This window comes from Ambystoma mexicanum, chromosome 1q, assembly GCF_040938575.1.
Source record: "Ambystoma mexicanum isolate Mex_15411 chromosome 1q, UKY_AmexF1_1, whole genome shotgun sequence".
Classification (NCBI taxonomy): domain Eukaryota; kingdom Metazoa; phylum Chordata; class Amphibia; order Caudata; family Ambystomatidae; genus Ambystoma; species Ambystoma mexicanum.
Genome location: NC_090922.1, coordinates 566,337,959 through 566,364,311, shown reverse-complemented (window position 1 = coordinate 566,364,311; position 26,353 = coordinate 566,337,959). Strand labels below are relative to the sequence as shown.

Here is a 26,353-nt window from a genome sequence, read left to right as displayed (position 1 = left end):
GGGCTCTTCTCAGTGGTTCATATAATTTGGCTAGTGTGGCGCGAAGTCTGTTATTTCTATTGGACGTGGCGCATGGTAAAGAGGCGTAGGGTATTGACTCTCGGGCCTTGTAGTGTATGGAGAGATTTGGTTGCACAGTATTTGAAGGGGTTAGTAGGCTAAGGTCTAAAGTAGGTACTGGTGACTGACCAATGTATTCTTGGCTACTAGAGTCCACCTGTATGGCAACAGCCATGGTACAGAGCAGTATTGCTATGTTTAGCATCCTTCCAATTCCAGTATCAGGATGGTATAATATCAGAGGTGGGGGATTCCGTTACCGCTAAATGGAGCAGATAAGTGGGTAGAACTGGGAGTGTCTAGCGTGATATGGTCAGCAACATTAGGCGAAGCATAGCATGAGGCACGTTAATGTTAGCTAGTGAGCATAAGGTACAGCACAGTCAAAATGTAGTCTACTGGTGACCAAAAGGCACAACACAGTCAAAATGTGGTCTACTGGTGACCATAAGGCACAACACAGTCAAAATGTAGTCTACTGGTGACCATAAGGCACAACACAGTCAAGATGTAGTCTACTGGTGACCATAAGGCACAACACAGTTAAAAAGTGGTCTACTAGTGACCATAAGGCACGGCACAGTTAAAAGTGGTCTACTAGTGACCATAAGGCACACCACAGTCAAAATGTGGTCTACTAATGACCATAAGGCACAACACAGTTAAATGTGGTCTACTAGTGACCATAAGGCACAGCGCATTTAAAATGTAGTCTGCTAGTGGTAAGTTCATAATACAATACAATAGTCACATGAGGCTGGTGCCGCTACTATGAGCTCAGTTGTCTAACAGGGCGCCTGTGTGTACAAGGGAAGCACTACTGAGGCGTTTGTGGGCTCTAGGGCCAGTGGTAATCGAGTGTCTGGGGCGGCAGTCAGAGGGTAGGGTTAGCGCAAATAGTATGCTGTTGGTTAGCTTACCCGTGGTCTTCAGGAGCTGGTTGGTAATGGCATGCGATGGGCTTTCATGCTGGAGCTAGCCTGTGTGGGCCAGGGGGACAGGCAGACGGCAGCTCCGGCAGGTAACAGGCAAGGGAACAAGAGGTAGCCTTGTCTCCTGGGCCTTGCTGACGTGGGCCGGCTTCGCCTGCCGGCTCACGGGATAGGCTCTTAAGGGGAGCCTGGGGACCAATCGGCAGCCTGCTGCGATCGTATGGGCAGGAAATGGCTATGCCTCTCGGCAGGCAGCCATCTTGGAGGAGCCTTCCTCCTCGTGTCGGGTAATGGAGTTACCTGGACACAGGTAGTGAATCCTGCCAATGTAAGCTAGCGGAGCCTCATGCAGGGAAACAAAGTGCTATTCAGCATAAAAGGATAATTGTGGCACGAAGTCGTCGGAAGTGCAGTCAAAATTGCGGGATGCGCTAAAATTCAATTTAGGCGCTGCGATCTTCCGCACAACGTTGCAGGACATCACGAAGGTGAGGCACAGATGCCCACTGCTCCTGCAGGGGTCTAAGGAGCTCCAGCTCCATGGAAGGGTTATTATAACAACCTCAAAACACCCCCTTCCCCACCCTCCACTCTCCCCGACCCCCCCAACAATTTTCCCAGTGAACCTCTACCAAATGTCCAGTCAAACGATATCAACAACTACCCGATGCCACCCACCCCCAACACTCTCCCTCCTCTCAGTGTCCATAGCAGTCTGTCAATTCTCACTCCCCGCTGCGTCCCGAGCCCACTACTCTCCTTTGTCTGTGAGCAAACACGAACCAGGTGGTCCAACCATCAGCACCCATCACCATATTCTCTTTGCTCTGACCTCTTTCTTGTCTCTTTCTGACCTCTCTGTTATTCCTTCCTGCCTCTAGTCTTTTACGGAGGTCGCAGATCATTGTCTCTCGATAAATCCTCTAACAGTTGAGCCCAATTAATTGTTACATCCGTCCGCTCTGCCCCCAAGTTTGCCTTCTGTAGCACTGTTAACTCTGCCACTACCCATCTCCGCACATCCTTCTGCCACTGACTGATCGTCAGGCCCTGTGGGTATTTCCACGCTATCGCCATACAGCGCTTAGCTAAAACCAGCAAGAACCGGCCCATTTTATTCCATAGTCTGTGCTTCTTTCCCCCTGGCAACTTACCCCATAAGCAAATTTCCGGGTTGCGGTCCCAACTGGTTCCCAGCCCCTCATTATCTCTTAAGAACCTCCTCCCAATACTCCGCTATTATCGCGCACTCCCACACCATATGCCAAAATCCTGCCTGCGCTGATCCACACCTAGGACAGGAATCTGAGCGCTCCCTACTCATAGCGTTGAGCATCACTGGGGTCACATATACCCTATGTAAGATATTAAATTGGACCAACTGAAACCGGGTATTTCTGGATGTTTTCCGGACCAATTCCCAAGTCTGCGCCCATTCTTTGTCTGGTATTGGGCGCCCCATATCCATCTCCCACTTTTCCTTAACCTTTAATACCTCCTCTGCTTTCTCCTTCCGGAGTGCCCTATAAACTCGTGCAATACGCGCCCTACCTCCCGTTCGGTCTAAAAGCACTCGAAACACCGGACAGGGCTCTGACTCTGCAGGAATCCCCTCCCATAATTCCGCCATTCTCCGGACCACTGCCCCATATGTTAAAAAGAGACCCTGCGGTAAATCAAACTTCTGGCACCATTCCTCGCAAGTAAGCATCCTTCCCTCCTCAAAGAAATCCCCCACCGTTTCACAACCCTTCTCTCTAAGTCTCCGTATTCCCATCCTCCCAATCACCTGATAAAGCGATTGGTACACACCATGGAATACCACCTTCATACCTCCCCTGCACACCCCTACCGCCCATGTATTTTCTCCACGTCTCCCTCACCGCTTCAAACACTACGGTCCTCCCTATCGCGCCTACCGGGCGCCATAGTAACTCCACCGGCCTAATAGTCGGCGGCCAAGTCCCCACCAATGCCCTGAGGGCTTCCCCTCCCAATTGATTCCATGCTAGCACCGATTGTAATTGTGCCGCCACAAAGTACCGCTCGTAGTGAGGGAGACCTATGCCTCCCCTTCTCCCTAGTCCTTCGCAGAATTCCCAAAGACACCCTTCTCCTCCCAACACCCCACAGTAGCTCCCTAATCTTGACATCCAGCATTTTAAAGAATATTTTCTTAGCCACATACGGGATATTGGTGAAGTAAAGCAGTCGCGGGAGGACCACCATTTTACAAAGCGCCACCCTACCCATCAACGAAAGGGGCAATACTTTCCATACCTGAATGGAGTCTCCTATTCTGGATAGCGCTCTCCCCGTATTATGTACAAACCGTTTCCGTAATCTCAACACCTGTATCCCCAGATACTGAAATGATTCCGGGTCCCATTTTATCCCCAGCTCTGGAAGTTCTCCCACCGGTCGCCCCCTCAAGACCCCAGTGGGAAGAGGACCGACTTCCCCGGATTTATACGGAAGCCCGACATCCTTCTAAAGTTTTGTAAAATCTCTAGCAGCTCTGGGAGGTAGGATCCGTCACATATAACAGATCGTCCGCATACAGGGACACTACTAAGTTGTTTTGTCCCCCCACCTCTATTCCAGCTCCCCCCCCCCGCATCTCCTGCCGCAAAAACGCCACCAGCGGTTCTAGGGCTAGGGCAAACAAAATTGGGGAGGCTGCGCACCCCTGCCTCGTCCCCCTTTCCAACTCCCATCTTTCAGACACCTAGTTATTGGTCCTCACCATTGCCACCGGCTTTGTGTACAGCAGAGCCAACCACCGACGCATCTTATCCCCAAACCTAAATTCCTGCAGCACCCGAAACAGTCACTTCCACTCCAAACAATCAAACGCTTTCATGGCATCAAACGAGGCTATCGCCATCGCCTTTCGTCGCAACTCTACAGAATCAATCACGTGGTGCAGTTGGGAAATATTGCCCGATGTGCTCCTGCCCTCAATAAACCCACATTGGTCCGGATGGACCAAGTCCGGCGCCACCACCGCCAATCTAGCCGCCAAAATTTTCCCCAGAATTTTCCCATCTACATTTAATAAGGAAATGGGCCGATACGCTGCACATTCTCTCGGGTCTTTCCCCTCCTTCAGAATTACTGTCATCACCGCTTCTCTCATCGACTCCGGGAGGCAGCCCTTCTGAAAAGCCTCCTCATAGACCAACCGCAGTTGCGGTGTCAGTAACTCGGCAAGCGTAGAATAAAGTCCACCGGGAGCCCATCGCTACCTGGCGCTGTGCCCTTCCTCATCGTACCAATCGCCCAACGATATCCCCCTCCCCTATCGGGGCTTCCAACTCCTCCTGCCCATCTTCCCCCAGTTTTGGCAGCTGCAACGAGTCTAGAATGTCCTCCACCTCCTCATCTACATACCACCTTCGCTTGTGTACAATTCCCTGTAGAATGCTGCAAAAACATTATTAATCTCTTTCTGAGTTCCCACTACCTCCCCCGTATTCGACCTTAACTGAGTTATTACACGGCAAGGGTTTTCCTTGTCAATCAGCCACGCCAACTATTTACCTGCCCTGTCCCCCTCCCCGTGTAACCAAACATCACGCCTGCCGGAATCGAAATGTGACAGCTCCGCCAGAGTCTCCTGATAGGACACCAGCTTCTGCGCCAACACCTCCCCCCACCTCCCCCCCTGCCGCCTCCCTATCCAACTCCGCCACCTGAGCCTCCGTCCGCTGTAGCGTATCTGAGAGCCTTTTACGCATTCCTACCGTCATAGAGAGGCACTTCCCCCGCATTGTCGCCTTAAAGGCATCCCAGAGCACTCCCCTAGAAGCCACCGAGCCTTCATTCAGTTCAAAATACGATCTAATCCCCTCCCCGAGTTCCTCCACAAATGCCCTATCCCCCAGAGCCTCCCTCTGCAAACGCCATAACCGGCGCGGACAGTTCTCGCTGGCCCCACACAGCGTTACCACCAAAGGGGAGTGGTCTGATAAAGTGCGACTCAAGTACGTTGCCTCTCCAAAGAACTGGCAATGTTCCCTTCCCGTTATCAAATAGTCCAGACGTGAATACGAGCCATGCACCCCCGAGTAGTAAGAAAAACCCCTCTCCTCCCCGTGCTTCTCCCTCCACACCTCCACCAAATCTAATTCCCGTACTATCTCTCGAATGACCCCGCCATATATCTTTTTGGGACCCCGCTACTTCCCGATGTATCCAACCGGTCATCCAACGAACAATTGAAATCCCCTCCCCATATTATCATCTCTCCCCTATACTCCCCCATCATACGCAATACTGAGGGGAAATACTCCTTATCGTCCACATTTGGCGCATATGAGTTGACCAGACAGATTATTCTACCTTCCTACAAGCATCGTGCCAATACCGTTCTACCCACCTCATCCTTCGTTACCACTTCCATTTCCAACGGGACCCCCCTCGCCACCCAGAAAAGCACCCCTCGAGCCTGGGTGGAGTACGTTGTACCTACTATCTGCCCCCCCCCCCCCCATAGTTTCCTCAGTTTCCCCAACATCTCTGTACCCGTGTGCGTCTCCTGTATCAAGGCCACCTGTATCCCCTGTCGTTTCAGAAACTCCCCTACCCTACACCTCTTCTGATAACTCCCTAATCCCCGAACATTCCAAGTCCCAATTTTCAACCCTTCTCTTAGCCATATCCCCGGCGTTCCCCTGTTCAAGTAACCCCCTCCCGCCTCTCCCCAATGCTACCCCCGACATCCAACATAACCCTCATACTCCCCCCCTACCGCTCTTTCCCTGCTGAGTCGAGCCCTGTCCCCTCTCTGGACACTTTACCCTCCCCCCCCCGCACCCACCCTCAACTTGGTGCATTCCCCCTCACCCCTTCCCTCCGTCCCTTCTAACCTCCCCCCACTCCCCCGTACCCCGAGTGCCCCTACACCCTCCCTACCCTTTCCCGTAGCCAGAGACCCCCTGATCTACTCAGCCCTCCTCCTTCCCCATCCATAGGGCTAGTAAACAGTGGTGTCTTATAAATTAGGGGCTCTACTACTGTCCCCCATGCCACCCCTCCGACACTAAACCCCCGCTTCTATCCACCCTGCACTCCTCCAGCTATCCCCCATGCTAATGCACCATCCCTAACTCATTCCCCCTCACCCCTGCCCCTTCTCCTCTGCCCCCCTGCCTCCCTTCCCCTCCAGCTCCCCCGGATGGACCCCCACCTTCTGTCCTCTTGTGTCCAGCCAGTCCCACACCTCCCTAGGGGAAGTGAAAAACCACGACTTCCCCTCCGACAACACCTTCAATTTCGCTGGGAAAAACATTATGTACTTCAAATTAAGTTCCCGCAGGCGGCTTCTCACCATAAAGAGAGTGGAGAGGCCCTTAATCCCTAACACTTTAAATGTCAGATTTTCCACGAAGAGCTCTGCACTAGGCACCTCCTCCCTCTCCGGGACACCCACCAGGCGGATATTACAGCGTCTAGAGCGACCCTCCGCATCTTCCGCTCTTATTTCCAGTACCCGGGTCGCCCCCACCAGGTTCTGCAACTTCCTAACATCATCCTCCACCGTGCTGACTCGCTGCTCCACTTCTGTTACCCTCTTACATACTTTGCGGAGGTCCGCTCTCACAAGGGATTCATCCACTCCCACCTCCTTAATACTTTCCCGTAGGGTGTCCCTGGAGACCTGTATGGCCTCCATCAGCGAGTCCAGGGTCACAGAACTGCCCCCCTCCCCCGCGGGTTCACCCCCCACATGTCGATCCAGTTCTTGTCTGAGCGTTTTATCCTTTGCCTCCGTATATTTCTCGATGCGTTGCTGGCTTTTACCCATTGTGGGGAAGGCCTTTATAGCTCGGTCCCCCGGATGCCAAATCTACCACTTCGCAGTTCAGTGGCGCCCCAGTAGTTAGCACTGCTTCTCTCGCCTATATTCTTCAACGAGGCACCCCCTTATTATGAGTGGTCCCCCACCAGTGGCTCAGCCCACTGCCACAAATCCCAGCGGACCCTTCACCTAGTCTATTACTTCAACGACCCGGTGTCCATTCTCCCTCCCCCTGCTCACCCGGTCCACTGACTCCAAAGGCCACAGTCACCACTTGCTGCTCCTGTATAGATCACCACCACAGTCCCCGGCGCCGACCCTTCGAGCATTCAGTGGGGTCTGCACTCTCCTCCAACCTGGTTGGGGGCGCTTTCCCGCCCCTCCTTCACCTCAACTCCAGTTGTCTTATGCCTCAGTCTCCAGGGGTCGCCCCCTCCGGCGCCCCCTGGCTCCGGGGGGGCGCTCCTCTCCCCCGGGTAGCGGGGTCCCACCAATAAGGGAAATATCCAGGTGCGCCCCCTATCACTCCGCCAGCGGGACCACCGCTCCCGGTCCCCGCACTACCTCCGGGTCTTCTGGGCTTTCTGGACTGTGAGCCCCCAGCCTCAGGAGCACTTCTCCCGCCGCCTCTCCAGCCCCCTGAGGGCCGACCGCCTCCACTCCGGGGGAAGGCACACAGTCACCAGGCGGCAGCCAGGCGGAGCTCTTTCCCGGCCCTCCTACCTCTTCAGCTCCCGCTCTGCTCGCCCCGGTATCCGCTCCTTGTTTTTCTTGTCCCGCTCGCTGGTCGTCGGCCACCCCAGCCCCCCGGGGGCCGATCGCCTCCACCCCGGGGAGAGAGCCAGACTCCGCCACCTCACCACTTCCAGACAGGTCCTCTCCTCTATTATCGCACCGCTGCTCCCGCCAGGGGGGGGGGGGGCTTAGGGAGCGATGCAACACCGTTCGCCACGTCAAAAACAGCTAATCCCGGCACACCACCGCCGGAGACGTTCCCGTCCCTCCAGACCCAGGCAGCCCACAGCCGTCCTTCTCACTCCATTGCAGGGGCCATCTTGGATATTCCTTCCCGCCGAGGCCGCGGTATTTCGGACAGCTGTACTGAGTGCGTCTCACCTCGTTCACGCTTCAGGGTGAGACATCCCCGTCTACAATCCCCCAGCTTCTATCCCCTTCCAACTAGGCTGCGTTCGCGGGGGTTTTACATGCAGGATTTTGCCCGGATTCTGTCGGCAGCACGAGAGCTCTGCGGGCTCACATGCACCTCGTTCGGCGTTTAGCCACGCCCCAGGATGGCTTTCTTATGCTGACAACACCTTACTTTTGGACTGGACAGCCATTGGGCTAAAACACAGTTTAAACACTCTGGTCTGCTATTCCAAACAAAATGGGATTATTATTAATCCCCACAAAACCAAAATTATGATTATTGTTGGCAAAAAGAAAGATCAGAAATGTGTTTTTAGAATTGAGGACCTTTGCATTGAAGTAGTTCAAGAATACATGCATCTAGGAGTACCCATACCCTCATGCTTAAACATAGATGTACTAAATAATTATGCGCTGACTAAAAATGTAAAGAAAATGTGTGTGATTAAATCATTTATTGCACATAAAGGTGGATATTCAGTAGTTGGACATATGCAATTAGATAACTGTTGTATCATTCCAAAGATTGTATATGGGCTAAAACTGTTTTTAGAAAAAGAAGTTTTGGATGCATGTATTGGAGGGGAAAATCTGGAAGCATCTCTTGGGACTTCCAAGATATGTACTGATTGAGGCCATTAACTGTGAACTTGGTTTAACCACCCTCTTAATGTGAAAATTGCAACGAGGAGTGTTTTATTTTAAATTACTGGACCTGGATATTAGTAAAAAGAACGTACGGCAATACTTTTCTTCAATGTTGAGAGGTTTGTCAACTAAACAAGTTTTAACATTTTTTGAAATTGAGGTTCTTAAATGTTGTGATGAAATTGTGTTTTGGGTAGAATCCCCTTCTTTTATCATACACTATAAGGGAATTAAAAGAAAAAGCAAGATGTTGTGACAAGAGCTTTTTAAAGCAATATAAGCATACATTTTCTGAATATGTATGGCAAAGGTTTTACTTCCCCAATCCATTTAATTATTTGGTGAACTGTAAGAGAAAGAAGATCTGTGATTGTATTATACGTATGCGTTTTAATCAATTGCCCACTCTCGAGGTTGTGTGGGCATGGAAAGTAATTCCTAAAATGGCTAGATTGTGTGGTCTATGTAAAACAGAAAGTAAAAGCATTTGATACATTCTGACCAAATGTTCAAACATTGGTAAATCACTATAAAGCCGGGTATATGTCTTTTGTATATACAAGTGAAAATGTGAGGATGGGTCAATTTTGGGGAGTAATGTTCTCTGCACAATCTATAAAAAGAGCTATGGATGCATTTTATATCTGGCAACTGTTTTTAAAGAAAGTGGAGATTTTATGAACAGAACCATTTCTGATCAATTTGGAATATTTGAATGTATTACTATTATCTGCTAATTTATTGCTGTGAATACTATGTACATGAATGAATTGTAGGTTTTGATATTTAATGCGACAAAAGTTTGTAAGAAACCAAAATAATCACAACAATAAAAAATAAAAACACTAGCAAAGGTCAGGTTTTTCCTTGAAGGAAAATCACGAGCTCTCACCTGTTAGTTTTCATTTTTGGATTAAAAAAAGAGTCTGTCTTCATAGGAGTGGTGTAGTTGGGAATAACCTGTACATTGGTGTCTGCTTCCCTTAATATTTCCTCTGACGACCGCACAGGACTACCTAAAAATAGAAATGAAAAGGGGAGATGAGATGTATTTATTGAACAAGTGATTTGATGCGATCTTGAGGCTTTGTTACTAAAAGAAATAATAACTTATCCTGCCATGAGGAAGGCATTTCAAAAGGAATTGGATCAGAAGGGAAGAACATTCAGACAATGGTTACGATTTAAGAAAGACATGAGAAGTAGCAGTTGCAATACATTACACTACTGATTAAACAAAAATAGTTGAACGTGAATTTCAATAACAGTGGAATAAGAGTATGGATGTTCTTGCAGGCAAGAGCAAAGTCTTCAACCATAGTAAAGAAAAGCAAATGCTGCGCAAGGACGAGAATCCACAGTGACGAAAGGGACAGCAAAATAGGACAGATAACAGCCCAAAGAGGCTCAGAGGAAAGAAACGAGGACTAAAGCAGTGCTGTTGCCAAAGTTAATTGATACTTGTGTGTAGCAGTTCCACTCCGAATAGAGATTTGTGTAGAAGAAGTTCCAAACAAATTAATTCTACATCAGGGTGACAAACATATTGATGACAGCAGTGAAAAAAATATGCAATCGAGTTAATGAAATCACTGCAATGAGACTAGATACCAGTGGATCGGAAGGTGTTAATACACATTATTCCTCTTCCCATTTCTCTTTAGGGAACTTTAAGGTGTTTTTGAAGATTGATAGTATTGATTTTGGCAAAGGTGTAGGGAGATTATTTTCCAAAGTGCAGAGACGTGCGTTGCTAGTCATCTGCTGACAGAATACCTTTTCTGCATGTTGGGGACATCTTCGGTTTTGTTTCGGTGCAGATTACCTCAAGGCTCTGGGAGTTGTAATAGGGAATTTGTGTAGACACTGAACTCTTTTCCAAGAAGCTTTTCATTGACAATCTAAAAAGATGGACACATTCTCACATTTCAAGTCACCAACCTGTAATGAACTGGATTTGCTTCTCTCCTTTATTCATGTGCTGTTTCATGTGGCGGATCATAACTGCTCTTCTCAATATCATGGCAGGACACAAAATACAGTGGTAATGGCCTCCAGTCTTTGCAGTAAACTGAAAATAATTGTTAGAAGATTACAATTACTAGCAAGTGCTGGTTTCCAAACAATCAGACTGAAAGAGGCAATACTGGGTAGCCATGCAATGCCTAATGCACAATCCCACAGTAGAACAATCAGACATGTACTACTAGTCTTTCACTGCAATTAAACCATTCAATGGGCCATCTCTTTCTCTGCCAGAGCTTCATTCCCTGTACTAACCCATGTACCCTCTCCACATTTCTGAAGCACATCCAGAAATTACTCCGATGTCCCAGAGACACCATGATGAACAATCCCATACACATGTCCCATGACAGATCGCAAGCAAGCAGTGTGCCCAAGGAGCCAACCACAGTTCCTTATTTATGTAATACAAATAGTCTGCCCTGTAATTTGCATAGATCATATTTTTATCCCCAATTGTCCTCTTTGGTAGCAAACCCAACACCACTTGCATTACCCCAACACATCCATCCCAATTTTTCTATATCCTACCCTTCTGATTCCACTCTCCTTTCCACTGAACTCCTCCCTCCATGCATATTAAAGAATATTGCAACATCCCTATTCTCATGCCAGCACAGGAATCCACTAGACAAAAGACTTGCCACCTTTAAAATTGGCCTTAAAACCTTTCTCTACCTGGCCACTTTGTCTCCAATGGTACTACCATTCCTATGGGTAGAAGGAGTACACCATGAACACTTTCAGAACTTAAGTGTTAATATAGCCTTATAACCCAAGGGAGGGGTCGTTATTGCAGGATAATGACTCGCCACCAAGTTATGGCCTGAGGCGAAGCAGAGTGCCACAAGTGGAAGAGGGGGCTATTAGCACATAGTAGCAATACATGTTTTGGCGTTTTGGTCATAAAATAAAAACGTTACTGTAATAGTGAGTAAAGTAAACAGACAAATTAATTTAATACATTAAACTTAGTTTTGTTTTGTAGTGTTTAACAAGGTTGTCTTCATAAATTAAGTATTTGAATTGCATTCTTGACTAAACTGGAGTGGGTTTATCCATAAGAAAAGTGGAAGTATATACCCATGTTTTAGCTTACTTTCTTGGGGTGTTACATATGACAATATTGCTGTGAAAAAAGTCCTCACAAAGAGAATGTTTATTGCTAAATTAAACTGTGCCTGGAAATTAAAAAATTGTTTTCCTGCCTGCTTTTGGAGCCAGAATGTTCAGAATGCAAGTGGTTACTGACTGCACTCTGATTATTCCGAATAGGTGAAAAGAGGTCAATAAGGATATCCATGTGCAAATACTCGAAATAACTGCTGTAAGGGTCTTTAAAATGTCCCATCCCAAACTATTAATTCCCATACATCTTCATCTACAATTTGACCAAAAGCCTTTACAGCATTCCCTTTCAAGACATGCAGCAAATAAATACAAAAAATGTAGGAAGCTGCAAGTCCATAGAAGTCTTTTTTTTCCAACGAAACAGCAGGCCCGCAAGTAAAAAGTGCTTTCAAGAGAAGAGCAGCCACCACAACCTCTTTGGATTTCTTCCTTCAACAGGTCTTGAGATTGAACCAAAAGGATAACACGGGCCAAATGGTGGTCACGCCTCATTGCAAAGCCACCACTGGCCACATACTAGCTCTGCACCAGCGCTGCATATCATAAAATGGCTGCTTCTTAGATGAAATGAATGCTACCCTTACGCAGCGTGACGGCACAGCAAAGAAATAGAAGAGGAATGGAGGGCACATGATGGCCAAGATAAACTGAATTTAAGAAGCCAGAGAGGCTTCCACCAACACCGTAAATTGAAGAAAAAAAGCCTTCCTGCATAACTGATTTTTCTGGGCGTGAATAAGTCTACAGAGGTTTTCAAGATTTGCAAAGAACTGACATCTGGCAAGCATCACCATCGCTTACCAAGAACTTGCCGACAACCTATCCATCTTCTTCCAAAGTAAGTTCAGGTCAATTCAATCCAACATTGGTAGTGACTAGCATCCATCACCCTTCCTCGACACCACCCCTTCCCTAACCCTGCACTACCTTTGCAGATAATACCTACTAAAATCACCAAAACAGTCCAAAAATGAAGATATCAACTCAGGTCTTCCCTTGCCCTATGTTGGGAAAGATTTTCTTTTTTCACCTTTCCCGCCATAGATTTCTACGGGACCCCATTCTTTTTGCTTGGTTTGAACCCTGTCCTGATGTTTTAGAGGTCAGTAAAACCTTCCGCTTTACTTCCCTTGACTGTCTTGCTCATTCTTCTGGGGGAACTGGATAGACCATAATGTTGTTAGTGCTCAGAGAATGTCTCTATGAATTCTTTTATTTTTACAAATGGCATATATCACATCACCTTACAGTGGCGTGCAGTGATGATACTTGATGATATAACTTTTTATAGAATGGCTTTTTGACTAATTTTCATATGTGCCTAAAACAAGCTGGTGGCAGCTGTGATATTTTTACTGTGCGATATGAGATATGATATTACATTGATAACATGCCTATGCACAAGTGCTGTAAGGTGCGACAAGGGAGGGGAGGGGAAACAGAGGGAAGGCAGAAACAACGATCTTACTAGGAATAGTGACATTCAGAATGCGCAAGTGCAGGGGAGTGTGGAGAAGTGCCAGGGGGGCCTGTGTTATTTTACTTGTTCACTTTTGCATTTACCACAAACAGCTACTAAAAAATGGCTAGCACCCCAAGATGGACGTGCCACACAATATTTTGCTTATTATTTGGCCTTCCTGCCTTCTCAGATCAGGAAATGACCTAAATAGAAATCCTTTATCTGGCAAAGCTGGTGCTTTTGAGGGCAAAGGGGCTTTGTCTGTGTATGTGAGCCAGAAGAGGGGGCTTGGACGTATAGTCCCAATCCACATCCTCTGGTGCCTGATTGTCTGTCGCTGGGTAGATGTGAAGAACAATGGTTGTCCATGATTCGACAAGCCCTGGCTGTTCGAATGGTGGAGATCTTTACCATTGGTGGGCTTGGGCTTTCTCCCAGCTTGAATCTTTCATACACCGAGCGCTCCTGCAACTGTTAATCAGATCATTGTTGGAGCCACGAACTCCTTGAAGAAGAGCAGTCTGCAGATGACCCAAAAACGACCTCTGCAGCTGACCAGCATCGACTCCAGTGTTGTCCCTGTGAAGCCCTGCTCCTCTGCCTGACCTCAAGGCCTTTGTTGGTCCTTTGACCCCTGGACCGGTGAGAACAACCAGTCTCAGCCCCCTGGGCCTTCATCGACTCAGAGAAAGCACAGAGGATTGTGTCCCCAAAAGTTCCAGAACACCTGCAGTGGTCTCTGGAAGAATCGGAGTCCAGGGTTCAAGTTAACATACCCGTTTCTGTCCCCCACTGGCCCCCATCGGCTTACATTGGGCGTAAAGTCCTGGCCCTAACTCACTCTGACCTGACCCTTAGCGGTAGAATCTGGGTTAAGGATCCTTCCCTATGCCTATCCTAGTGAGCTAAATTGAGGAAGTACTTACCTGAACTTTATATACCTTTAGAACTTTACTATAATCACCACACTTCACAGGTATCTCAAATCTAGCTCACTCACACATTACCAAACTCCCAAGTGAGACAGAAACCACCAGCGAATTACGGTGGCGGGTCACTCTGACAAGGCACTCTCGCATCACAAGGCTAAAGTCCAAGCTATGCCCGTCCAAGCCAACCTCCAACCAGCTGATACCCTACCCAACCCAACCCACACAGCCTGCTCACCACTATGAACCGCTCTTAGGGGGACGGACAGTAAAAGAGAGCCACCGACAACACCCAACTTAATAAGCCTCCCCCCCTAGGACAGCGACTGAACGAGTCGTCAACTCCAGCCGGAATACCACCCATAGACGGAGCCAAACTAGTAGCGGACACCCCTTCACCAGCCATTACATCACAAGACAACTGGTCCAAAGCAGGACCAATTAGACGTAACCAAACAAAGACTAAACAACTCTCAACCCTACAATGCTGCGCAAACGACCAATTCCGAGAAAGAGACGAAAGAACAAACACGCCAGAACAGTAACCTAGAACAACCATAGACTGGACCCCCACAGGCAGGAACACAAACCGAAGGAACTCAGAGAAGAGAAAAATCCCTCTACCTAACTCCATACCTCGCAGACAACTGGCCACCACGCCAATCCAACCCAACATCTGAAGCAGCAACATCAATCAACCTAACACAAACAAGTAGAAGAAGGGTGACCAAAACAAACATACAGACGACAGACCCAATAACCCCCTAGATCACCAAAGCACGAGGAACTTCCAATCAACAACCACAACCCCCGGAACACGAACCCGATCAAAACACAAAAAACCCCAAGACAAAACCTAGAAGAACTCTTCGAAGAAGCTGACACCCCAAACCCCGCAGCCCAACAAGTGACCGACCAAGAAGGAAACCTCTACACCGAGCGGAAGACGACCTCGACAAAACCCAAACCAAACAACACCCCCAAACTTCACTGCAATCTAATAAACGCAAGATCCATGTCAAAACACTCAACAAAGATCTTCGACCTACTCGACGACAACAGCATTGACATCCTGTTCATCACAGAAACATGGCTGGACGACAACTACAAAATCACACTCCAAAGCTGCCTTACGACAGACTTCAAATGCCTACAAATAAACAGGAAAAACAAAAAAGGAGGAGGCATCGCTATAGCATTCAAAGAACACCTGAAAATAAAAACTGACCAACCACTCAACATCCTCAACTTGCGAAACCATGGTAATTCACCTAACAGCGAGCCCAAAAACCAACATCACATTCATACTGGTATACAGACCACCAACATATGATGCAACATTCGTCGATAACTTCATAGAAGCCATCAACCACGAACACCTAATCATCCTGGGGGACTTCAACATCTGGTTTGAAGACAGCCACGCCAACTCCCAAAACTCACTAATTGAACAACTCAGCACCAAGAAACGACAACTAGTCAAAGGAGCAACGCACTCAGCAGGTCACACCCTAGATGCAATTTTCGCCAAAGAAAAACTCATCACCACGGCACCTCCGATACAAATACTGTGGAGCGACCATCTCATCATCCCATTCGTGATCACTCTGCCTACCCAAGCCTACATCCAACATCCGAAACTCACAACCACCACCAAAAGAAACTGGAAACGCGTCAAAGAAAGCAACCTATTCGAACAACTGGAATTAACGAAACCCTCAACTACAGAACTGGAGCTAGCTGACCTAGACGGCAAAGCAGAAATACTGCACAAATGGATCGCAGATACAATAGACAAGATCGCCCCGGAAAAACCGTTCACCCCATCGAAAAAAAGAGCAATGGCAAAATGGTTCACCCCACTATTAAACAACATGAAAAAGGAAAACAAAGATGGAATTGGAATGGAGGAAAGAATACAACCCAGGGGAAAAAAACACTGTACCAGAAACAAATCCGCGCATACAAGAATGAAATTCAAAAGGCAAAGAAAAGACACTACGATGACAGAATCAACAATGCCACCAACACACAAAAAGAAATGTTTAGCATCATTGAAGAAATGAGAAACCCACCAGGCTGTGATAACACCCCAACCCCCTTAGGAAAACTATGCAACGACCTGGCAGATCACTTATAAAAAAAAAAAAATCAACGACATCCGTCAAACCATACAAAAGCGAACAACCAACCACAACATACAACCCAGCGAACCCAACTCGGAACCTCAACACAAACTCCAAAGCTTTCCTGAAATATCAGCAGAGGCATTCGCAATGCTGGTTAAACGAAGCAAGAAAGCGGGATCACCCATGGACACATGCCCCCCAAACATCTACAAATCAATCCTCACGCAAGGATCGCCAGTAGAACAATACAGAAACCTTCTAAATCTATCGCTATCAACAGGAACTGTACTGAAGATCTTCAAATCAGCATACATCAAGCCACTCTTAAAACACACAAGTGGTGACGTAGATGACCTTTCCAACTACAGGCCGATCTCTAATATCCCCTACCCAGCAAAACCTCTAGAAACCTACGTATATGAACTAACCCAAGAACACGTAGAAAAACACCACCTGCTGGACCAAGCTCAAATCGATTTCAGACCAGCGAGAGGAACGGAAACAGCACTACTATCCATTTGGGACGACCTCAAAACTAACGCAGACTCAAAAACTACTTCAGCCCTTATTCTGCTCAACCTCTTCGCAGCCTTTGACACAGTTAGCCACGACACCCTGACCAAAAGACTAGAAAACATAGGCATAACAGACAGCACTACGCTGGAATAAATCATTTCTAACAGAAAGAACAGAAACCGTATGGATAAAACCTTTCAAATCCACTCCACGAGTTAACAATTGTGGAGTACCACAAGGATCCTCACTATCTCCACTATATTTCAACATCTACCAGACTCCGGTCATCAGAGTCTTCAAAAAATACAACTACGCAGATGACACTCAGGTCATATACAAAATCAAAGACACTGATGCCGACCATTCAACCCTTACCGACTGTCTAAAAGAAGTATTCGACTGGATGGATGCCAACAACCTGAAAATCAATCCAGGAAAGACAGAAATCATGATCGTATCCAAAGACCAAGAGAACGAAACCACCATCCCATGGCCTACGGAAATGGGAAACGCACCAACACCATCGAAGGTAGTAAAAAATCTGGGAGTCCTAATGGACAACAACCTAACCCTGGAGCCACAAATAAATGCAGTTAAGAAATGCTTTTTCCTCCTCCGGACGGCAAGAAGACTTCTACCTTTCCTCTCCTTCACGCACAAAACACTATCGTCGCCCTAATCATGTCTAAAATAGACTATGCAAACAGCCTCTACCTCGGAATACCTGAACACCTCCTGAAGAAAATGCAACGGATCCAAAATGCAGCAGCAAGACTACTGCTCAAACTATCCAGAAGAGATCGCATCACTCCAGCCCTAAAAACCCTACACTGGCTCCCAGTTAAACATTGCATCACCTTCAAAACAATGTGGATAACGCACAGGGCAATCAGTGGACAAGGAGAAGAATTCCTATAAAAGAAAATAACAGTCTACAAACCAACGAGACCCCTCCGATCGAGCAATGAAATCCACCTGGAACTCAAACCATACCTCAAGAAAAAACTTGGAGGCACCTCCTTCTACCACTTAGCCGCAAGAACCTGGAACAACATCCAAAGGAAATAAGAAACACTGAAGATCACCTAAAATTCAGGAAATCACTAAAAACCTGGCTCTACAACACCACAGACTAAACCTGAAAAACGAAACTGGTAAAAAGGATAACTAAACCGGAAAGAAACAGACAAACAGGAACACAGGCGGCACACACGGAGACCGAGTCAACTAACCCAGACTATCCCACCTACACTTTCGTCCGCCCCGTAATCTAATTACCGCCAGGTACCACATTGGTGTGGAATTATCGAGATATTGACAATCATCCCCACTACCTGAGAGGTTGTCATTAATAGATGCACTGGCCACTAGAGTCTAAATGGAGGACCAGGGAGCCATGATAGAGCATGTTAGAGGTGGAGACCAGAGGAGTGGAACCTGTAGGTCAGTCAGACCCAGATCAGGACAGAGCCGCAACAGGGGAGACTACGTAAGCCGAGTGCTTCAATTCAGGATAGAGATGCAAACTAACCAACCCTAATAACAATTTCCCTTTCTGCATACACCTCTCAAACTCCAAACCAAACACAACCAAAACCTACAGCACAACAAACCGCACAAACTTCACTACATTGCAACAACAAAACAAAAACACACATAGCCTTGCACAACAGTACATGACGACTACCGGCCGCAAACACCCCAGGCCCAGCCAACGGACCCAACGGGCTGAGGCCGCCAACAGCACATCACTGCTCTCTTGCACTTTTCCTGCCCCCTCCCACCAACTCAACCCATCCTCCCCCTTTTTCAGAGCCACCAGAGCGCCAAGGGACCACTACGGTGGTGATAGTGCGCGGTACAAATGTCCATTAATATTAACGTAACATCACAGCCCACTACATTCTTTCCTTACAAACTTACCTGAAGAAGTGTAAACTTTGGAAATGGCGACTTTTGGGTAAAAGGCCCTAAACCATCTTAAGGTTGGATTCCATAAAATTGAAGGAAACTGTTCTTGTGATGGTTCTAAGATTTCTGCCCATTATTCTTGCATCTCGCTACTCACCCGTATTGCACTGGTTATTAATTGATATTCAATTCCATTTCTCCTGATAGTGAATATATATTTTGTATGGATGTATATGGCAATACTTACCCGTGATTTATATATACTTACTGTGCAATTTATGGCCTAATAAACAATTGTATTTTGATATACTTACCGTCTACCTGGAATTATTGGTGTTGTCATGATTCGAGCCCCCTGGAAGCTGTGGGAACGATGGAGGAGGAAATGAGTGGAGTACACTTCTGGCGAAGTCGGTGTAACGTTCTAGTGTTTCACCCTGACTTCGCGATGACGTGTTTAAAGATGCGTCGAAGCTAGCACTCGGCGCGTTGCAACCCTGCTTTCACCGTCGGGTTTACACGCTGCTCGAGTGTTCCGCTTTTTGCCTTCAGTCGTTCTTTCCCCTCTAGGCATTTCGCCTTTTGTTTTTCTCCTGCGTTACTCTTAAACGCCCCTCTGGCATTTCTGCTGCCGTCTCGTCGGTGGTTCGGTGCCGGTCTCCTGGTTTCCTCCTCTCCTCTTCCGCCCTTTTACCTCTGAGTATTTTCCTACCTTATCCACAGCTATTCTTGTTCCTACCTGAAGCTTCACCGGCAACTGGTCAATCTTTCTCCCGGGTCCGGTGCATTCTGGGTATCGTAGTATCTACGCTCTCAAAATCTATGCTCTCGAAATCTACGCTCTCAAAATCTACGCTCTCAAAATCTACCAACAGCATAAGAAGAGTATTTACCCGGTCATTCCATTATCAACCATCAGAAGATCGACATCAGGGTTTTTCTGCAAAGGCTTTTCCCATAAGTGGGGTGGACTCCCTGGGAGCCCCTACTGCAAGCTTATCGCTAATAGGCAGTGTGGCTTTCAGAGGAGCATACCCTAAAATCTGCAAAGAAAAGCCTAACAACTCCTGGCGAGAAAGACGACAGATTTCCTCCGGAAGTTCCTCAGACGAAGAATCCACAGGTGAGGAGGCGGAGGAGGTGGGTGACTTGGAGGTTGAGAATATATTTACTGTCAAACCTGAGAGGTGTTCTGTGCGGACTCATTGTAGCGCTAGACCACTTTCAGTTTTCTTGAGACTAAGCCTCGACTGCTACCTTCCCTTGATTGGGCTTTGGCTAACCTCTGTCTTCCCGGTTCACCATAGTAGGTTGGCCTACCAAAATCTTCCCACCAGGGCATTGAGGAAAAGAAAGCAAATACATCAATGCGATGAGCTCATCCTATGGAAATGATTTAAAGTATTTCTTATAGTGCACATTTCTATGTAATGACATTTTTTTCACTCTGAGCGGAGCTTGACATTTTAATAAACAAGCAATAAATGATAATGATGTGTTAATATAGCGCCTTAATCCAAAGCGCTTTACAGAGAACATATTTACATACAATATCACCCAACCGAAATTGGTACTCATTTATCGACCTCGGAAGGATGAAAGGCTAAGTTGGCCTTGCCGGGATTCGAACCTGCGACCTGCAGATCATGCTCAGATCGCAGCAGCGAGCACGCAACCCGCTGAGCTATCTTACCGGCTTAATAAAAAATTTAAAAAGTATTTGTTTTTACACAGATTCCATAAATGCACAAATGCTGCATATACTAGCAAAGGGGCTTTTCAAGGCAACCATTCTTCTTTGTCGATTGAAGGTGTCCCACAGAGTGACAGGTACTACCTACACCTGATAGCCTCACAATAACAAAGTAGTCCCAGAGTTGATCAATGATAAACCCTTCTGTACTGCCTCACTAGCTCTCAAATGAGTGATATCTATTTAGACCCAGGGAATTCACTATCGACTGGTTTAGCCCACTTTCAGTTGGACAATCGTCTCTGTCACAGATAGCTTCAAGAACACACCAACTCTCAAAGATGTTTCAAGGGTTATTATTACAAACATTGAAGAGGGGGTCACTAAAGGCAGCTCCTGTCTTTCTAGTCTCCCCTGGGCTAGGTTCTCCCTAACCCAAGTATGCCTGAACCCAAAGATGTTCACTAGAGGTCAGTAAACCCTGCTATCTAAAGGTCTGACTTGCAGCTGGTGAGGTCCTAAGGGCAACCGCCTTCTCTCTCTCACTTCCTTTCGGGATCAATGTAGGTGGTTCCTAATCGGGGCCCCCATTAAGAAGGTTAGCAAGAAGTGGTTCCTTCCACCCAGGTCTCAATCAATCTTCCTCTCACACGCTCTTGTGTTCCTTGCCTTGATGTTCTTTCCTTACTTTCCCATCCTTCTACTCTCATACTGTCACTTCCTCCAACTCTCCTACACCCATATCCCTTCAATAGTCATACACTGACTACTCTCCCCCACTCTACAGCGGTCCCCCTTCACTATACCCCCCCACACCCCTCCACCATGCACATACTGTTAGGATAGATTTTCTTTTGCTGCTTTCCTCCAGCAGACTATGCAACACTTTCTTTTTGCTTTGTTTTCACTCCTGACCTGATGTTCTCGGGGTAATTAAAGCCTTCTGCTTTATTTCCCTTGTTTTATGATCATTTTTATTTATTTATTTTATTTATTTATGGTGAGACTGATTAGTCCATAAGACTATCAGTGCCGAGAGACTGCCTCACTTCATTGATTTTTGCATTTAACAGCAGCACATCAACCTACAATGAAGTACTGTTAGATACTTTGTATCCCCATATCTTTTTCTTTTATAACTTTTGGGTAGGAAATACAATGTAACCAGGATGGGCTGGTGTCGGTTGATGTTCTCCTACCCTGCTTTTAACTTTTAACTCATGAACATTTACTGCAAACGGCTACAAAGAGCAACTAGCACTCCAAGACAGCCGTGCCGTAAAATTTGTGACTGACCTTTGGCAATATTGTTATTTGCCCTTCTTTCTGCCTGCTAAGTGTCGAATTGTCTTGTATGAAAAGCTGCTGCTTTCACAGGTGAAGCAGTGGTCTGTGTTTGAGCCCACATCAGAGGGCTGGGACTGTATCACACTACACCAGACAGTCCTACCGAGACTCTTTTGGTCGCTTGCCACTGCATCCTGTTACCTATCTAAGACCCTTTGGTCGCTTGCCTTGCACATTGCTAACTACGCTAAGTCATGCATTTTAGTTTATATTGTAATTCTTGAATCTAGATGATCCCATCTGCACTTTGCACACTTCTATTATACTAATACTAGGCACCAGACTACTACAGGCCAACCTACCAACAAACACCGTTATGACATCTCCCATGTCTGACACACCTATAGGCTACTTGGCTATACTCTCTACACTTTCTGCCTTAGCCATTATGGTAGCCCCCTCACCACAATCTGCCTACAGTAAAGGAACCAACCAGAAAGATGTACACAGCTACCACCCCAACAGCCTGCCCCCTTTGCCCAGACCCAACCGAATCAGGCTTGTCCTACCGGACTAAGGAACCTTAGACTAGGCACTAGACTTCCTAAACAGCCTGCTCCCTTTACCCAGACCCATTTGGCTCAGGCTTGTCCTACTGGACTAAGGAACCTTAGACTAGACACTAGACTTCCTAAACCACCATGTGCACACCCACCTCACAGCCACCCTAAGAAGGAGCTAATACACGCCAGGCGAAACACGCACAAAAGAAAACCTAGCTGCAATCAAATAACCTGTACCAAATCTTCTGAAACCTTGCCCAACAAGGTCCACATTAGCAATAACACTAAAATAAAACAAAACCTCAAGGGAGGTCTCATCAACGCTAGATCTCTAATAGCCCACGCGTCTGAAATTGCTGACATCACCTGTAACCAACTCGACTTCCTAGCAGTTACTGAAACATGGCTATACAAAGCTGCTGGTCCTGCCCTTATGATAGCCATACCCCCAATCTTTACCATCTTCAGAAAAGATAGGGAAACTTCCAAAGGAGGAGGCACAGCTTTTATCTGCAGGGCCAACCTCACCATCAAAGAAATAGACAGAATTACTATGCGCAGCTGAACTACCCTAAAACTAGAAATCTCCGCCTCACGTACTATCACGGTACACCTTATCTGCAGACCCCCTGGTCCACTAGGCACCTTTGAAGAAGACTTAACCACCCTCTTAAACACTAATGCTAAAGCAGGAACACAAATCATTCTACTAGGCGATTTTAACTTAGGCTATAAGGACCTAAAAGACTCCAACACCTCCACCATAGCCAACACTATTGTGGAAGTAGGCCTCACTATAAGGAATAACGGCCCCACACACTCAAAAGGCCGCACATTGGACTGGGTTGCAGACATCAACTGTGTTTCCCCCATAACGGCAATTGAACCTTGCATATGGACTGATCACTATCTGATTTCATTGACCATTTCAGACCTTCCCCAACCTAAATCTACTAAACCTCATGCTCCTCCTGTCCTCACCCGCTGCAAAAAAAATATATAACACTCTTGAATCTTCTCCCCCTGATCCAACCTATCACTAATCACTCTAGCCTGATCTCTAACCCTAATGATCTAGCTGACCTGTACAATAACACCAACTCGGAGATTGACGTCATTGCGCCGCTAAAACTTACCAAATCTAAACCTATTGACCATCTTAACACCTGGTTCACTCCCACACTAAAAGCCCTACGCAAAGAGAAACGACACGCAGAAGCCTACTGGAGAAAAAACCCTTCTCCCCATAACAAAAACATCCTCACTGCCCTTACTAACAGCGACAAAAAAACAAATCATTCAGGCAAAAAAAAGAGACCTTTAATGACAGAATCAAAAAAGCGAATTCGAATACTAGGGAAATCTTCTCCATCCTGAGAGAATTAGAATCCCCAATTGCACCCATAGACTCTTGTACCAAAGACAAGGCCTGGTGCACAAACATTCAAAAGGCCTTATGCAACAAAATCACAATGTTACAAGACAAAATATTAGCCAAAAAATCCGCCCTCCATAACATTGCCCTCTCCACGCAAGAAACCATCCTTCAGGAACTTGCCGCTAACCAAACTAAACCCCCTAACCAATTTAGTTTTAGAGCCATTTCTATTGCGGAAAGGAAGAACATCATCATGTCTCTTAAACCGTCTCGATGCCTTGGTGACACCTGTCCAGCCCCAATTATTAAAGAGGCTGCACATGAACTAGCCCCCTTCGTCGCATCATGTATCAACTCATCATTCAAATTATGCTTTGTGCCAACCAACCTTAAAAATGCCTGGATATTACCTCTCCTAAAAAAAGCAAGCCTAGACCCCCAATGTCCCAACGAACTATAGGCCCATAACTGTCCCATTCCTCCTCAAAATCTTAGATAAAGCTGCATATCTACAGATCCAATCTTATCTGGAGAACAACAACTAGGGACAAGACAATCAGGATTTAGACCGAGACATGGAACCGAAACGGCTCTCCTTGATCTTAAAAACCAACTAGATGAGCCCAAAGACAGAGGAAAGATCTCTATTCTCCTACTCCTAGACCTATCAGCTGCCTTCGACCTGGTAGATCACAAGGTACTCTGTAATCACCTCAAATCGGCACCCAACTTCTCCACAAAAGCCACGGCGTGGATAAACGCATTCTTGGACCAGAGAACCATAAGAATCTTCTCACCTACATCAGCAGCGGATCCAGTCCCCATCACCTGTGGAGTCTCTAAAGGGTCATGTGTTTCCCCCACTTTGTACAATATTTTTACAAAGCCTCGCTTTGATATATTGGACTAACTTGGGGTCTCATATACCAACTACACTGATGATACCCAGATTCTTATCCCAATCCAGGGTCACTATGAAAAGGACACCAGCCTCATAAATAAAATGCAACAAATCATCCAAACCTGGATGGCCACACATAGCCTATGTCTTGACGACGACAAGAGTGAGCTCTTAATCATCGGGTCTACCAGAAAACTTAACAAATTACCCCATCTGTACAATTCCATCACGATTGATGGCATCAAAATCAAGGTAGCCAAGGAAGTTAAAACCATAGGATTCTACTTAGACTCAGCTCTCACCCTCGACAAGCAAGTAAATGCCACAGCCTCAGCAACCAGTTACACTTGCAAACGTATTCACGCCTGTAAACCATACCTATCCACAGACAGCTGTACCACCATAACGCGAGCCCTCATCCTATCCAAATTAGACTACTGCAATGCACTGTACCTAGGCACCAGTAAACCTAACAACAAACTCCAAACCCTGCAGAACAATGCCCTTAGAACAGCCCTAGGTATTCCCAAAGGGCAACACATCTTTCCATAGAAGAGCCATCAACTGGCTGGCCATCAATGACCATATTAAATTTAAAACTCTGAACATTACACACAATTGCCTGAACAACAAAGCACCTGCATACCTCACAGAAAAATTCACAAAGTACACTTCTGAACAACCCATCAGAAAGGCCTTCTCAAAAAGCATCACAATCCCCAACTTTAAACTGAAAAGAACTTGTGGGTCCAGCTTCCCAGTTCTAGCAGCTCATCTCTGGAACTCCATCCCAGACGCACTCAGAGCCACCCCTTCCTTCCATGTGTTCAAAGCTAACGTCAAACTCTGGCTTCACACCAACGACTGCTAAATGCCTCAACTGTACATTTATTGTAAAATACTTGAAACTACAACATATCCTACATGTAAGTCATCTGACATTGTAACATAAGAAATGCTTGATATATGATCCTGTAACATAAGAAATGTAACATATTTATGTACCTGTTACTTAAGATTTTATTTTTTGCAAGCGCCCATTTGCTCAACGGCAGGTGCGCTCTATAAATAAACAATACAATACAATACAATACACATCCTGGTGCTTGAATGTCTGTTGTGTGGCTAATAGCTGTTCAGATGAATTTCCAAAATCAACCCTTGTGGGAGGATTTTGGGAGGCCACCCTATTATGGTGAACAGGGAAGACTCAAAACCCAATTAAGGTGAGGTAGCAGAGCAGTCAAGGTTTCATCTCAGGAAGGATGTGAGAGCAGTCTTGGGCTTCAGCGAGTCCACACAGAGCAACACCAGTAATTCAAGTTAGGCAATAAGTATATAAACATACCATAATTTATTAGGTCTTTAGTTTACACATGAAACATATACAAATCACAGGTAAGTATTGTCACACAAATCTTTGTAATAAAACATATATACACATCCACCCTTAGGAGAGTTAGCATTGCATATGAAACAATTACCAGTGCAATATAGGGGAGTAATCAGATGCATAGAAAAGAACAAGTTACTTTCTTACCTGGTAACGTTCTTTCGATGGGATGGTCCGACGACGTATTCCATATCTATGACATGTAATCACCACAGCTGTGCTGCTTCGGAAACTTTTTTCGGCGTCTGCGTCCTGCGTGGATGACGTCGATGCGCCATCGTCGAGGACCTCCTCCGACGTCCGACGTCATCCGATGTGATAAATAGGACGCACGACGCCCGTAGCCTCAGTTGTAGTTTTTTTCCCCAGAACGTGTGACATTAGTCAACTGCCAGTCAGACACAAAGCCTTGCGGAACGTAAGCTGCAATCGCAAAAGAAATT

General features: G+C 46.5%; 1 protein-coding gene across 4 annotated transcripts in view; it reads right to left on the bottom strand.

Moving 5' to 3' along the window:
- The window catches only part of TRMT1L (tRNA methyltransferase 1 like), a 1,318,548-nt gene that overhangs the window by 917,993 nt on the left and 374,202 nt on the right, over window positions 1-26,353 (bottom strand). For all 4 annotated transcript variants that reach the window (XM_069641040.1, XM_069641039.1, XM_069641041.1 and 1 more), the window contains 2 exons: window positions 10,534-10,663; window positions 9,485-9,608 (listed from right to left, as the gene is read on the bottom strand). In XM_069641040.1, coding sequence (XP_069497141.1) covers window positions 9,485-9,608; window positions 10,534-10,663 — 254 coding nt within the window. The remainder of the gene's footprint in view (window positions 1-9,484; window positions 9,609-10,533; window positions 10,664-26,353) is intronic.